A 17417-nucleotide genomic window follows, 5' to 3' on the forward strand; every position below is an offset into this window, starting at 1 on the left:
GTGCATGCCTTGGTTTGCACCTGTTGCAGGCGCGGGAGGGTGACAGTATGCTGGGGGATGTTCGCATGCCAGGGGGGAATGTGCACACCGGAGGCCTCTGGCTTTGCAGATCCACAAACCCCCGTGGTGCGGCCAGGAGGATGTCAGTCTGGCCCGCCACGGTGGCTGTCACTGCAATCCTGTACCTTCTGGGCCAGGAGGCGGATCTTGTGTAGCCACTCCTGGGTGCTGATGGCCTGCAGGCGCTACTTCAGCTCAGCCTGCAGGCTCCGCTTGGCGCTCTCACAGCTGTCACCACCGCCATGTGGGGAGTACAGGCCGCCCTCCGCCAGCCTGCCTCCCCTGTCCAGAGGCTCTCTGCGCTGCTCTCCTGCCCAGAGTGACTGGGGCTGGGTGGAAGCCAGGTGTCCTCCCCTGCCCAACCCGGGCCGATCTACCCCTGTGCGAGCTGCCGCCCTGCTGGGAAGGGTCACGGATTCAGGTCCCGGGATTGCGAACAGCCTCAAGCACTGCACCCCGCCCGGCAGGGTCACAGATCCTGGTCCTGGGACCACGGACAGCCTCAAGCACTGCCTCCAGCCCACCAGGGTCACAGATCCATGTCTTGGTCCCGTGGACAGCCTCAAGCACTGTCCCCCGCCCAGCAGGGTCACAGATCCGGTCCCGGACCTCAGACAGCCTTGCCGCTGCCACCTGCCATCAGTATGCAAATTAGCCGCCATCTTGTTGCTTCAGGGTGGGGGTCCCCACTGGGGTGCCTGGCCAGTCTGGGTGAGGGGCTGAGGGCTGTTTTCAGGCTGGTGGGCGACTGAACCTCCCAACTTCTCCTTTTTTTCTTTTTAATTCTGGGATTTATTTACCTTCTATGGCTGTCACTGGAGCTGAGAGTCGGCTTTAGCTCTAAGGCCTGGCTGCAGCTCTGAGACCTCGGCTGCTGAAAGCAGGGATCTGGGTTTGTTTGGATTCTATAATTGTAACACTGTTGCGATCCTGCTGGCTGAAGCCCAGCTGTCCGAAAGCAGGTTTCTGGGTTTTGTTTAACTTCTATAATTACAACATTGTTTCTTAGAGTGCAAGCTCAGAGGCCGGCAGAGGCAGGGAACCTTGGTTTCCTCCATCACTGGAGCAAGCACGCCTCCCATTCGCTTCAGCTGCCTGGCTGCCGGCCGCCATCTTGGTTGGCAGTTAATTTACATATTGCCCTGATTAGCCAATGGGAAGCGTGTCAGAGCTATGGTTAATTACCATGTTTGTCTATTATTAGATAGGATAATAGAAAGAAAAGAAAATGAACAGAAGGAACTGTGCACAGTATTTCTGAACCTGTGACATGACCTTGCACCTACATCGCCTATATGACCATCAGCCTACAAAGATCTTCTCTTAACAAGAACAAAGTCACTGTTTCTGTCAATGTCATTGAGAAACAGCAATTTCATCCTACCATATTTGAATAATTCAAGTATAATAACTGAGTTGAGGTCACTTCTACAGTTTGTTAATAAAAATCGAGGCCGTTCTTGTATTACTTCATTTGATTTTAATATCACCAAATATTTAAGAATACTTGAGTAACTCACAGGTAAATCTGAATATAAATGTTAAAAAAACAAAGGTGAAAACACACACACAAAAATTCTAATACTAGCTGCAACTGTTGTGATAGTTTTTGATAGTAGAAAACTGGATGCAATAAAAAAGGGTCTTGAAGAAAATAGTTATCCTTGAAAAGCAGCCAAATTTTAGGGTAACAAAAATAAGTTCCTTATTCATAAGTATTTCAGATAGAACCCCAATAGTAAATAACATGCTGGAGAAAATACTACTATATTTCAAGGCTACCAATTCTTACCTTTTTTTTTTTATAAATTCATGAATTTTTACAGGATTAAGAGAAAGCTATAGTCAATCCATTTATCTTTCTATAAATGTTAAAATAAAAATTTGCAACTAATACTAAATTACACAAATATTCTGTATCCATGATACTTTTCTTTCACTAGTTTTAAAAAAGTTATATAAATAGTAAAATAAAATAAGCTTATATTTTCTCAACTATGAAATAATATGACAGGACCTAACAATCAGTATTTACTGGTAGACTAGGTAGAGTGGAGATGCAATGACATTTAAATGTGATCCCTCCCAAAGCTTATATAAAATTCCTTAAAACAATAAATACCCATGGGAACTATAAGAATACAATGAATTGTATGAGGAAGAGATCAATGGAATGGTTAGGAGAAGATTCATGGAATACTTGAGAATTAAACTATGAGCAAGAAAGGCCAATATAGCAGCTAATAAGCATAGATTCTAAAATTATTAGTGACTCAAACTTTCCAATCAGCAGTCACAATTTGTTTCCATAGTGGATGGTCCCAAAGAAGGGTATATAACTTTTACCTGATCAATTCACTATTTGGATCGTAAACCTCAATACCACCTCTTGCTGCTTAGCTAAAGATTCATTAACAGGATAGAGAGTCCCTAATCTGCCCCCTTGCCCACCATTTGGGTAAGAGCATTCACTACCATAGTCTAAGGATTGTTTTTATATCTTCGAACCCGTATCATTTAGCTATTGGTCTTAATCTTCCAGAAATCTATGTCTCTGTCTATATCCCATTCTCATTGCCACCTGAATTTCACATGGAGCACTTTTAACTTATGGATAATACTAGACCAGCACACACTACTTTTGAATCAGGAGCCCCAAGGCTCATAGCTGTGTCAGGCTTATTCTGTATTTTTGGAATGGATTTTGTTATGGGTATTCATTAAAGAGGAGTCTGTCAAGCTTGATGTTATTATACTATCTGACAAGAAATAAGGCAGTATTATTTATAATTATAATATAAGCTACTAGTAGCTAAAAGTTAGTCAGAATACATAAAGGTAACAAATAGAACTGGGAAGCAGTGACCTAAGACAAGCAACCGGAAAATGAGGAGAATGTTATGGGAACCAGTGAAAGAGTGCTTCTAGGACAGCATATTGGGTTGAGAAAATAGCCCCTTAAGATCCCATAAGATAAAGCCTCACAAATATCTACTGTATTTTACAAGTCCAACAAATTAATATGAGCAATTCTTGATGACATGTTAGTTTAAAATTTATCATGGATAAGATATGAGCCAATGGAGATACCTAGTGCAGCCAATTGGGTAAACAAGTTTGCCTTAGAGGAAATGAAAACAGTGGTTAGAGATTGAAAGGAATTTTTTTAAATTGATAAATCATGATTTTTAAAAATACAAATGGATAAGGATCTTTCTCTGTCTAAAGCAGAGAAAGAGACATTTGTCTAAAAATTTCTGAATAAACAGTTGGAATGCAAAACAATATCTGTAAGCAGGAGATGTGCCAATTTCTCCATTAAACTTAGAAGAGAAGATGAAAGAACAGGTGCTAATGAAGCAGTGCTTGTCAAATTGATGGTGGAAAATTTAGGTAGGACATTCTCATTTAGTGATTGCTATTCTCTTGGAAGCAGAACAAGTTTCCAAGATAAGTAGCAAGTTAGACTGTAAGACCTGAGAAGTAGAAACAAATATTTGAAAACAGGGTTGCAGAATATAAGAGAGTGTGGTGACTAGAGTTTCTAGCAGCTATGGAAGAGTTGACAGCTCATTTGTAATTACTATCAGTTTTTGGTGGTCCAACTCATCACAACTGCTGGGTTTTCTCCATCTGAGTTTACTCTTCTAAGTCAGATACAGTGAAGAAGATACTAACATTAATACATTTTGAGGAGAGAAAAGCTATAAACAACAGAAAAAAATAAATTTGGTACTAGAATAGTGTGGCTGTAACAATAATCCATAGACACGAATTTGAATATGGAGAAACATGAGGAAAGGAAATAATTAATATAGTGTAACAAATAAAGAAACAACTTGTGGTTTTATAGGGTCAAAAGCAAGTGTATTTGGGTCAAAAACCCAAATACCCAAAGCATGAAGGAAAAGAGTTGCATTTCTGAACTGATCTAAGAGTTAGTGTACTTTGGGTCATGATAATGATTATTATGTCATTATAGTCATATATAAATATTATGGTGCTGAGAGGTCCCCTGAATGAATAACTCAAGAAGTTTAAAGTCCATAGTAATGGCTGCATCTTCTGTAAGGAAAGAGAGTTTAGGAGGTCAGAAGAATGGTCTCTCCCCTTTTAGTTTCAACAATTTGAACAGCTATAATTCATCAAAGGATTACCTGCTCAATGCACAAACAAGTCTGAAAGATAAACGCACTGAAACATCTAAAGGTGGACAAGTAAGAGCAAATTGGGGAGGTGAAAGGGAGAAGGGCTCAAAGGAGCCACAGATGCAGCCAGGCAATGCGGAGTTCACCCCAGGGCTCAACCCAGAGAAGGGAAGGAGCAAAGAGTTTTAGTGAGCACAAAAGCCAAATAGCCAAAGCAATTCTGAAAAGAAAAAAGAATGAAGCCAGAGATATCACCCTACCTGACATCAAATTATACTACAGAGCTATGGTCATCAAAACAGCATGGTATGAGCAGAAAAACAGAAACACAAACCAGTGGAACAGAATTGAGAGCCCAGAAAATACCACATGTATAATTTTTGACAAAAGAACTAAAAGCATACAGTGGAGAAAAGAAAACTTCTTCAATAAATGGTGCTGTGAAAATTGGAAAGCCACACAAAGAATAAAACTAGACTACAGTTTGTCTTCATGTACAAAAAATAACTCAAAATGGATCAAACACCTAAATATAAAATCTGAAACAATAAATTACGTAGAAGAAACAATAGGTACTAAACATATGGGCTGTGGTCTTAGAGAACATTCTATGAATTTGACCCCAAAAGCAATGGAAGTAAAGGCAAAAATAAATGAATAGGACTATATCAAACTGAAAAGCTTCTGCACAGTGAAAGAAATCACAACAAAACAAAAAGGGAACCAAGCTAATGGGAGAAGAGATTTACAAACACCTATGACAGGGGTTAACCGAACAAACACACAATCCAATTTAAAAATTGTCCAGAAGATCTGAACAGACACTTTTCTAAAGAAGACATACACATGGCTAACAAATATATGAAAATATGCTCAAATTCACTAGATATTAGGGAAATGCAAATCAAAACTACCATGAGATACCACCTCATACATGTTAGAATGGCTGTTACCAACAACACAAGTAATTGTAACAAGTGAGGAGCAGTTGTGGGAGAAAGGGAACCCTCATTCCCTGCTGGTGAAAATGTAATCTGGTATAGTCACTAAGGAAAATGCTGGGGTCCAACCCCAGCAGGTCCAGGGGTCCCCAAAGGTGTGGACGGAGTCGGCGAAGAAGGAATGACACGGAGACAGCGTTCAGTTGATCAGTCTTTAGGATCTTCATCTAAGTTCTGTCTCCTGTTGTCTTGTTACATCTGTATTTATACCAGTTGATTCCAATCCTATCAATCTCTATTCCAAAGGTTAGGGCATTTCTTATCTCCAGTCCAGAGAGTAAAGATTATGTATCTTAAGCATGATTGTTCGTAGTTAAAGTGATTAATTACCCGCCTGGCACTTAGTTAAGAGGTTTTTTTCCCTCCCTAACTTCAGGGGAAAATCCCTACCTGGGGAAACAACCTTTCTCGGAGAGGTGACCTTGGTTAAAACACAGCGCCAAGAAGGTTAGCAAACATCTTAAGAACAGTATGCCATATACACCAGGTCCCTTGAAACAGTAAGGATAGACCGGCTCCCGGCAGGAAAACAGTATGGAGGTTCCTCAAAAACTTAAGAATACAGTTACCATATCAGCCTGAAATCCCTCTTCTGGGTATCTACCTGAAAATATTGAAAAAAATTATTCACAAAGATATATGCATCTTAGGCATTGTCCTTGACAATACACTGACACATAGTTTATTCAGATATTTTTATTCTTTTAAAAACTGTTTTTAGTATAATCTAAAACACATGTATACTGTTTATATATATTCATAAACATATATTCACAGTGTATACTATGTGCATATGCAAATATAGATAAAAATGTTTGTGTGCTTATAATGTACCAATTTAAAAATTGTCAAGGTCAAGTTTATATGGTTTTTCAAAATTCTTCATTTTGCAAGTATTATATATGTCTCCTTCCCACCCCCCCCCTTGACCTCTTCCCATCCACTCCCGTGCCCCAGCATAGGCCCTCACCCCCCTACTCTCTGTATCCATTGGTTATGCATATAGCATGCATACAAGTCCTTTGGTTGAGTGCACCTTGATTTACATAGAGACCGTATGACAATATTAGAGCATATCAAAACAGTTATTATTTGTATAACATTACATATTCTAATTAGAAAATTCAACATCAGCTGAATAACAAATCATAAAATATAATTTATATAAAAAGATGCATGGGAATGAATCTACGCTGGCACATGCAGAGAAGTAACATCATTTACTTAGGGTCTTGGAATAACATAAAAGTACTGACTAGAAACAAGATACATCATAATTCAAAAAATTCTTTACACAATGACAGACTGATTTGGAAACAGAAAGACACTGGTTGTTTTGTGACTTTGGCTATTCCTGGCAGTTATCCAGGGACTACAACTGCATAACCTTACCAACAGCATAAAAATTGACTGTTTGAACAAAGGGGCTCCGCAGGATAATGAGTGGTGCACAGTATTTCTCACTGCGCGCTGATGAGCTCCTTTTGAACTTTGCCAAGATTTAAACAATGGTGACAGGGCTCTGGCTCTGGCAGGAAATGTGGGCCTTGAACAGTGCTTCAGGAATGAGGGCTTTTGTTGTTTGTTTGCTTGTTTCCATTACAAACCACATTTTAATCATTTAGACTCTTTATTGGTTCTAATTAGTTCTGGAGTCTTAAAGAAGCTTATAAAATATCAGAAAGAAATATTTGCCACAATGGTCTTCTTAAAAAAGAAGGATTTCGAGTTGCTCTTAGATTAAACCATTAAAGGTTAAAATTTTAAATTCCAAGGTAGTAAAAGCTTACGCAAACTTTTTAATGGTATCATGAGTAGGGGCAATATATAGGTCGGATCACATGAAATGCTTGATATTTCATTGTAATCAACAAAAAAATGACAATTTTATTTTTCAACCTAATATTATAACTTATATAATTAACCAATGTTGTGTAAAATAATGTCCTTCAGGTAAAACTATGTGCTGACGTTAAATTAACTTCAACACTAAAAATAGTATATTGGAAAAGCATCTGTCATTTTCTTATAATTAAAGCTTAATGACTTCTTTGATTGTTTTCCTCTCAGAGAGGATTAGATATAGACCCCTCAGGTTACCCTAAGTATCTTGGAAATAACTATATTATCTTATTACATTAAAATTATTTAAATGTCTATTTTACATGGGATTCATATTTATGTTTATATCTTCAGTGTATACTATTGTGACAGGCACAAAATTGCTGAATTAATAATACTGAATTATACTTACATTTAGGGATATCATAAAGAATATCCTATTTTAGCAATTGTACCATTTCCATTATTCCAATTTACTTTGAAAAAGAACTCTACATAATTTCAGGTGATAGAAAAATCCAGTCTCAATTAACAAAGAAATATGTGTTCTATTTAGAAAATTAATGATGTGGTTTCTTTTTTAAAATAAGTTTTTTAGGAATTTTCTCTGTTATGTTTCTGTTTCAATTGGTGTTATGTTCTAAAGAAAATGTCACCTTTAAAAAAGCACAGGTATTTGTTTAACCTGTATAATTTATGTTGGTTCTGATGCAAATCAGTGCCTTTCCAGTAATAATAAATGTAAATCAGTGTTTAATTTCTACTAACACAGATGTCCCATATACAACAGCTAGAGGACTCACTGCTTCAGTAGTGTCACTGTAAATTCACTGTCTGAATCAAATGCAAATTTTTTTTTTAATCATAGAGAGATGAAAAGAGAGAGAGAGAAATAGCAATGTGAGAAAGAAAAATCCATTGACTTCCTCTCCCATGGGCCCCAACTAGAGATCTAACCATCAACCTGGGTATGTGCCCTGAACAGGAATTGAACCCATCATCTTTTGATGTATGGGATTACACTCCAACCATCTGAGTCACAGTGGTCAGGCTCAAAATCAAACTTTTATTATTGAACTTAAATTATTCTAAAACTTTGATTTTTCTCAGGTGAGCAATTTTCTCCCAGAATTCTCTTACTCTTAGTTGATATTCCTATTTTCATTTTTATATAACACCTTGTTTGACCTATCAACATCCTAACTTCAAGCTTTCTCTATTCCAATCTATTTTATTTTGTTCATTTATGAAGCTTTTTAAAAGCTTTATTTTTTAAGAAGACTATGTTAAGAAAAAGTTTCAGTGCTTGGTAATGTGAAACTGATTAGTCATATAGTGTTTTATAAGGGGCAAAATTATATATAAGATGTATAGGAACATATAAGAATTTCTCTATGGGAGACTATAATATCAACTTAGCATTTTACTTACTTGTAAGCTTCAAATTATGACTTTGTGCTATATTTTTCTGATAATATTTATGTCCAAAACATTTATACTCATAATATTTTCAGTAACTAAGTTCACAAATCATTTTAAGCACTTAGTAGTATCCCTGAGAAATATTTATTCTGTAATTTATTGTATAATTGCAAAATAATTCTTAGCTCTAGGTTTTGCTATAAATTACAATTAAATGGCCTATTAGCAAAAGATGGTTGTTGGCAAAAGAATTTATTTTAAAAACCTTGAAAATGCATTATAGAAAAATATTTTAGTGTTTTACTTTAACCTTTAAGTTTAAAAAGCACAAATATTTCTAAATATAACCTTAATATTACTGTGAAACTACATAGAAGGAGGACAAAATCTATATTGCACCTGTATTTAAATAAATATTTAACATTTAAAAATGCCTTATTGGCTTTATAAAAAATTTTAAAAAAATAATTATCATATTTAAGAGTTGTTGTTAATAGACACATAGTAAATGGTTGTTGAGTATCATAGTCTATTATAAAGTACGAATCACAGTTATACTGGCTATGATATCCTGCTTCTGGGAAAACTTGATCAATATCCTTGTCTCTGAATTTTTGGACAGTACACTTTCACTTTCCACAGCTTGCTGTTTAGATTCATTTTTAGAAAAGAAGTTCAGTTATAAAGAATTATTATACCAGCCCTTTTCATTGGAAGGGTTCGGAACAGGTCTCCGCAGCAGGTGCTGCTTGGGCATGTGGATTATTTTTAGTTGAAGGCAATTCAACTGAAATATAAACATAAGAGGAACCTGAAGACATGAGATAAACTTTTGCCTCTGCTTTAAAGAATTTAAGTTGGGAGCCTTGCCTATAAAAAGAGTTATTACCAAAAAATCACTTTTAAGAAGTTATCTACATGTGAAGGGGACATCTAATTCCTGAACTCTGCTCTCCTGTTGTTCTGTGCATTACCCTACTCGCCTCTGAAGCTTCCAAGCACCTTACATCTCTCATTTGCTCAGAGTGTCATATGTACTTCATTTTTACCTTTCTGTCTCTGAACTTCTCATGTATGTGGGGCTCCTGTACATACTTATATTATTACATCTGGCTTTTTTATCTTGTTAATCTATCTTGTATTGATTGAGTTATTATATCAGCTGAAAGAAACTAGAAGAATAGAGGAAAATTTCTTCCTCTTCACCTGGAATGTATCCTGTAGTTTTCTTAAACCCTTGCTTCTAATGTCTGATATAATAGTCACAGAATTTCCCATTAAAAATAAAAATAACTTGCTTTTTAAATTGTTTTTTTTACAAAGAAAGGAAAATGATTAATAATTATATTGTAATTGAGAGTATTTGGGGATCTATTTTCATAAAGGGAGCAAAAGGAATTCTGATCTTTTTCTTAAATCCAAGTCTAACCAGTGTGAGTGATGAAATAATTTAAAGACAGAAATCTTCACTCTCTTAAATAGTGAATATCTTTGTGAGGTCCAGTAAAGAAAGAATTTCTCCAACAAGGAACAAAAACATCACAAGATATAAGGAAAAAATAAGTAAATTTGAAAAACTCAAACTTTAAAACTTCCATGCCAAAACACACACACACACACATACACACACACACACACACACACACACACTTTAAATAAATTTAAAGACATGATTCTTACTAGGATAAGTAGTTGCATTATTAATATTAACAATATGTAACAAATTCCTATGTATCAATAAGAAAGTCAAGAAAGTGAATGGGCAATTCAAAGAAGGAGAAACTGAAGTCTATAAAATATGGGGGGAGGAGAGAGGAGGGAGGGAATATGGATCATTTCTAAAATGCAGATTCACCAAATTCAGACAGTGAGAATCTTAAATTAGTAATTTTGTAAACAGAAACTTTTTATATTACTAGTGCAAATTTAAATTAGTAAGAGAAATATAGAGGACAATATTGTCAATATCTAATAAAATTGAAAATATATGCCACCTGTGACCAACAATTCCTTTCTCAGGATGTCCTCAGGAGAAGTCCTTACATAGGTGTTCCAGGACATAAGACAAGGCTCTTTATGACCGCATTGGTTTTCACAGCATAACACTGGAAGTGACTTGAACGTCTCAACAGAAGACTAAGTAAAAATGGTATATTCCTATGATAGAATACTTATGAGTCTCTTATACAAAATGGACCAGAATACCAAATTTAAAATAATGGTTTCATGTGTGAATTTTAAAAAAGGGCTATGAACTAAACCTTAGTAGTTTGGGGACTACTCACATGGCAGGCCTGACAAGTTTAGTGACGAAAAGTAGCAATACAGGATGGTCTGATCATAAATTTCTAACTGGGCATATCATGGCCTGTAGCTATGTCCCAGGTCCCAGGCCTGTAGCTTTCTTAAGTGCACCCTGTACACTGTTCTTATGCATATAGGATAACATACTTTTGAAATAGAGTAATTTTCCAGACCCCTGAAAGATATAACCACAGGCACCAGAGCACAAGACCACCACAACAGGAGAGGAAACCTCTCACTGTTATCTTGTTCCCTCATACCATCTCTATTAACTACCCAGTACCCACCAGTGTAAAACAACAGTGTGCTTCTTCATTGTACTTTGTATTCAGTCATAGAGATTTCCCTGCTTTGCTTTTCCTGCCCTCTTAATCTATACCATGGATTTCATATGCCTCCTTTACATTTTTTCCTTTGATTCTCAATGTATGAAAGGAATTGCAAAGCTACTATCCTCAAGACCATTTTCTCAATCCAGTAAGCTCTTGCTTCTGGGCATGCCCTCAAAGATTTTGGCTCAAATAAACATATCAATTTTTTTTCTACTGGTTTGGAGGTTTTTTTATCGACATGTGGGGAGGTATGTGAAAAATGTAATTCTATCTTTTGTTCTTAATTTGAAAATGATGGAATTGAGAAATTTTATAGTAAGAGATTCAAACATTATCAGTAATATTTTACAGTTGTCATTTTGGGGTCATAGGAAATTATAAATTAATTTGTACTGCTATTTTTAGTTACGTTCCTGTACAACAAAATAGTTATAATTTTACTATTCTTCAAAATTTTCCCCTAAACTATTAGAATGCTTCCTCTAGAGTGCAAAATTGAGACAACATGCTATCAAAATGCAAAGATATGGTGCAAGTCAATTCCCAGTTAGTAAAAACTGTGTTGTTGTTGTTGTTGTTTTAATTTAGCCTTTCCATTTTTTTTTATATTACCTGGAGCCTTTTTAAGTTCCCTGAAAAACAAATATTTGATTTCATTCCTTGTATATAATAAAAGTGCAATCAGGAGGCATAAGCAAAGTATAGTGAGGTCTTTTAAGGCTCATTTATGAATCATAAAAGGCTTGATAGTGTTAAATACCAATTGCAATGCTAAGGAAACATGCTGGGAAGCATTCGCGCAGCTGGAAAACCATAGCATCAGGAGTCCTATTAAAAATAATGTAAAATAAGTGCAGATCTCAACAGACTTCCTACTTTGCCATAGTTGTTTTATAAACTGGAACAGAATTTTGGTCTTGTAGTTTTTTTTTAAACTGTAAAATGATCAAGGTTTTGTTTGTTTGCTTTTAAAATTTCAGCAGCACTTAAAATTATAAAAAGAAGACATTGAAGAGAAATAAAAGCTTTTATTGACTAATACATTCTCTTAGTAACCACTGACTGTAATAATATTCAAACACAAGGCTCTACAAGCAGAAAGGAACTGTAAACTTCTTTGTCACTTCTAAAAGAGCTAAGTTTAAATGTTACTTTAAAAAGCAAACACTTCTCATAGTCTAATCTATTCAATTCGAACAAGGTGAAGAGACTGAATGTGGTTTTAAAAATTGCTCATTTTTACTGTAATTATAAAAAAATTGGCCGTGACCGGTTTGGCTCAGTGGATAGAGAGTCGGCCTGCGGACTGAAGGGTCCCGGGGTCGATTCCGGCCAGGGGCATGTGCCTTGGTTGCGGGCACATCCCCGGTGGGGGGTGTGCAGCAGGCAGCTGATCGATGTTTCTCTCTCATTGATGTTTCTGACTCTCTGTCCCTCTCTCTTCCTCTCTGTGAAAAATCAATAAAATATATTAAAAAAATTGTTCTTTTGCTGATAACATTATATCACACATATAGACAAATATTCATTTTATTTATTTTTTATGTTTATTGAATTTACTGGGGTGACATTGGTTTGCAAAACTATACAGGTTTTAAGTGTACAACTCAATAAAAAATCATCTGTACAGTATATGGTGCACCCATCACCCCAAGCAAGGTCTCCTTCCATCCCCATTCTCCCCTCCTCTTTGCCTCCACCTCCTCCTCCACCTACCTACCACCCCTCTTTCCTTCTGGCTGTCACCACACTGTTCCCTATGTCTTTGTGTGTATATCTTATCTAATAAAAGGGTAATATGCAAAGTAACAGTCACTCCAACATAAAAGATGGCAGCGCCCATAGCCACAAGATGGCAGTGCCCAGTCCTTTCAGCCCCGCCAGTGTCCCCCAGTCCTGGGTAGGGGGGGCAGCCGCTGAGAACGGGCAGTGTGAGCATTCCACCCCGGCTGTGGAGGGCCTCTGGCAGCAGCCATGGAATGCCTGCATCATTGCAGGCCAGATTGAGGGACCCCCCCACCCCAGTGCACAAATTTCGTGCACCGCCCCCCCCTCTCTATATATAATCCCTTTACCTTCTTTCATCCAGTCCCCCAACTCCCCTCCCCTCTGACAACTCTCAGTCTATTATAATTATGGTTCAAAGGTAATCTGTAAACTAACTCATAATGTTTAATAGCAAGATAAAGCAACATGAAAGAAAGCATTTGGTATCCTTTGTATATACTAGTAATAACAACAATAGTAATAATAGTAGTAATAATAATAAAAACGATTACTTATCTTGAGTGTTTTCCATTTGCTAAGCAACACACTAAGACCTGTACATACATTCACTCTGAGAGCCAGCTTCTCAAATATGATGCATAAATTCCTTAAATAACCCAATAGCAGAAGTGAATTTAGTATCTATAATTGCATACCAGGTTAGGGATGCAGGAATTTTTTTGACTTGCAGTTAGGTTTTGGTTGTGTGTGTGTGTTTTTAATCTGTATTAGTATACATAAGAGTATCCATCTACGCCAAGAGCTTTTCACACAGTAAATTGTGAGATCGGCATTTAAATTATTCTTTCTTCATGTTAGTGTCCTTCTTCCCTTCATCGTGTCTTCTGCATCTATCCCCCATCTCTGCTGTCCCAATGATGTATTTGACTAAATTAAAAAGGACTGCAGTGTTGCTGTACTACCAGATGTTAGCATTTAGCTCAAACTGCCATCCTATGGAGTAACATCATTCCCATCCTACATAATAAAAGCCTAATATGCAAATCATTGAATGGTGGAACTACTGGCAGAACGACTACACTAACCACCAGGGGGAAGACAATGCAGGAGCTGCCCCGAGCCCACAGGCCAGCCCTGCAAAGGGAGGAAACCGGCAGAGGGAGGCAACCAGTGGTGGCAGGGGGGCAGGGCCAGTGGTGGTGGTGCCAGGCCGGCCAAGGCAGGTGTCAGAGGGGGCCCCCTGATTGCTCCACCGGTTGCTCCACAGATCAACCCTGATCGCCGGCCAAGCCTAGGAACCCTACCTGTGCACGAATTTCATATATAACGGGCCTCTCGTTTTACATATAATAAAACTGATCTTAAGACACAATCAATAACATTCCAAAGGATATGTACCAAAGAATGAATAGATAGATGACAGATGATGATAGATAGATAGATAGATAGATAGATAGACAGATAGATAGATAGATAGATAGATGATAGATAGAGATAGGTAGATGATGCTCAAATACCTAAATTTGTACAACTAAGATGTAAGTGTTGCTCTGTGGAGTATGAGTATACAGTATTCTCTACCAAATTGTATTAGTGTTACCACACTAGGTCAGAGAAACCCCAGCAGATCAGTGGCTTCAGCCCCTCCAGCTGGGGCTCATTCTGTGTGAGAGATAAAAGGACAAAAAGTTTCAAGTGACAAGAAGTGTCTGTGAATAAGCACCAGAAGTAGTAGTTCTACAAGGGTTCAAAAAATTGGGCTGTTTAAGGTAGTGAAAATGTCAGGAACGGCCTTATGGAGTAGGGGCCCAACACAGAACTCTAGTTGTGAATGTTAAATAGGTGATAAGGTGAGAGAGCTCAAATTTGACACAATATTAAATCACAAAATAAGTATAAGGCAATCTAAAAGTATTTTGATTTTTCCTATAACTATTTATTTGATTAAAAACATATTAAATACTATTTAAAAATAATGGTGCCCAGCTTTGTTGATATCCTAAACATAATTTTCCCATTATTTTATCTATTGCTAATCTAACATTATATTTGATTTTCTTTTAATTCCTCCCTATTTTTAATTAATTCTAATATAAAGTTACCATTCACAAGACACAGAACACCAAAAGTTCCAATGAATAAACTTTAAAACTTAACATTATTTCACTGACTAGGCTTCAATTCAAAATTACTATCAATAGCAACTATAATCCCTACCTCTTTCTCATTGTATTAGTTTCTAAATATTTTAGTTTTTAGTCTTCAACAAGAGTACTCATAAACACTATAGGAGAAATATAGAATAAGTAAGAAGACATAAAGTTTGGGCTTACTAGTTATGTCTTTATTTATTGAATATCTAATGTATGTCAGCTTCTGCATTAGAAAAGTTATAGATATCAATCATAATTAGCAATATATGATTCTCTCCTTCATACGGTATCCTTCTTCTTGATAACTTTGAAATTAATATTGTCAAAATGCTTTGAAAATTGCCTATATTTTCTACTTCCATAAGTAAAAATTTTAATTTTGGGTATAGTTCACAATGTTTTTTAAAGGAAAAAATATTTTTATTATGTTGTAGAATTCTTACCAATATTTTTTTTGCCTTAATATTATGGAAAATGTCAAAAAAAACTTAAGTATTACAAAATACAAAGTAAACACAATGTTATAATATTTAAAAGATAAGACTTTATTTCAAAAATATGAGTTAATTAACATTGCCAAATAAGAAAAAGTGAAATAATGCTTTCTTGGCCAAGAGAAATCCTTGGTTTATTTCATTAAAAACATAAAATAAAATGTCTAGCCTCCTGTCTAAATATGCTTAATAATCTTTTTTAAAGTATATTTTTATTCATTTCAGAGAGGAAGGGAGAGGGAGATGGAAACATCAATGATGAGAGAGAATCATTGATTGGTTGCCTCTTGGTATGCCCCCTACTGGGGATTAAGCCAGAAACTTGGTCATGTGCCTTGATGGGGAATTGATCAATGACTTCCTGGTTCATAGGTCGTCATCACTCAATCACTGAGTGACTGGCCAGGCATACTTAATATCCTTGACTTATTTTTATATAGTATCTTATTTTAGGTTCTTTGGTTTAATTTTCTCTTATCTCTAAAATGTAAGTATCCTATCCTAGTATAGGAATATTTTATAATGAAATTTAGATTTGTATTACCCATTCTCTTTGTTAAATAAAAAGTTAGCATTTTTAAAGTGAAAAAAAAAATAGTGTTGGAAAACCACATTCCATTTTATAAATGAAGAGCAAATACTTTCAAGATATCAAAATCACCACATACTAGTTAATTTAAGACAAACATCTCTCTGTAATAGAACTATACATCTCTCTATGATTCTTTATATTTAATTGCACAAATAACATATACTTTGAGTAAAATTGTTGCAAGAAATATATATTTGAAATATATTATTGTTCGTTGACTTTTTTAACCACTTATAAAAAAGTAAAATCTTTTAGCAATCTACCAAAGGTAATAAATAATGATAAAAGGGACTTACATGATCAATTAGTTCACGGACCATTCCATTCCATTGTCCATTGGCATCATCCTGGGCTCCATATTTCCCATCCTCTACAAGTCTAATTTCATATGTGAAGCCAAGGATTGTAGATAACTCTCTGAGAAGGTCAATGCAATAGCCTTCAAATCTATCGTTCCCGTAGAGTGGTTTGTCAGACTTCTTAAACAGGACATAGGGTTCTTCCTGGAAACAGTGAACATGAAGACAAGAGGTATCAGCTAATCATGAAGCTATTCGAATTATAGCACTCCTTAGAAGATTGAAAAATTCACATTAATTTATGACACAAGTCAATTTTATTTTTTTCTAGTTGTAATTAATATAGTTTGAAATACTAATAAGGTAGATTATCAGGAACATTTGTGCTTCACAAAAGAATATTTAAATATAATAATTTTACCTTGACTACATAATAAAAATATGATGTTATGTCTTTACCATATAGCTTCTATCATATATAATAAATAATATATGTTATATACTGCATAATACATATAGATATATGTATAGGTATAATATATAGTACATTTAATATAATTTCACCATCATTACAATACCCACATTTAATTTATACCATTTAATCAATATTTGGTGTGCTATTTAGGTGGGACCTATAGATAAAATAATTTTTTTAAAAAATTATTGCCTAATTACTTACCATGTCCTAAGAACTAGAGTAGTACTTTTATATATATTAACACTTTTTTCTAACAACCAGGAAAATGACAACTATTATATTTAATTATAGAAGAAAAGTAATAGCTTCTTTTAGAATCTACACTAATAAAAGAGAAAAATGGTAATTGGCGTACGACGATACCCTTTTCATTGGCTAATCGGGGCTATATGCAAATTAACTGCCAACTAAGATTGGCAGTTAACTGCCAACAAGATGGTGGTTAATTTGCATATGTAGGCACAATGCAGGGAGGCGAAAGGGAAAGCAGGAAGAAGCCCCCTGCCACTGACAGTGATCAGAAACCCAGGGGGGAGCTAAGAGCTGGGGGGCAGGGCAAAGGTG

General features: G+C 35.9%; 1 protein-coding gene across 6 annotated transcripts in view; it reads right to left on the bottom strand.

Moving 5' to 3' along the window:
• Positions 1-17417, bottom strand: part of GRIK2 (glutamate ionotropic receptor kainate type subunit 2) — a 562276-nt gene that overhangs the window by 151641 nt on the left and 393218 nt on the right. For all 6 annotated transcript variants that reach the window (XM_006777220.2, XM_015572743.1, XM_006777222.2 and 3 more), the window contains one exon: positions 16373-16579. In XM_006777220.2, coding sequence (XP_006777283.1) covers positions 16373-16579 — 207 coding nt within the window. The remainder of the gene's footprint in view (positions 1-16372; positions 16580-17417) is intronic.

The sequence above is a fragment of the Myotis davidii genome, unplaced genomic scaffold (genome assembly GCF_000327345.1).
Source record: "Myotis davidii unplaced genomic scaffold, ASM32734v1 scaffold68, whole genome shotgun sequence".
In the NCBI taxonomy this organism is placed as follows: Eukaryota; Metazoa; Chordata; class Mammalia; order Chiroptera; family Vespertilionidae; genus Myotis; species Myotis davidii.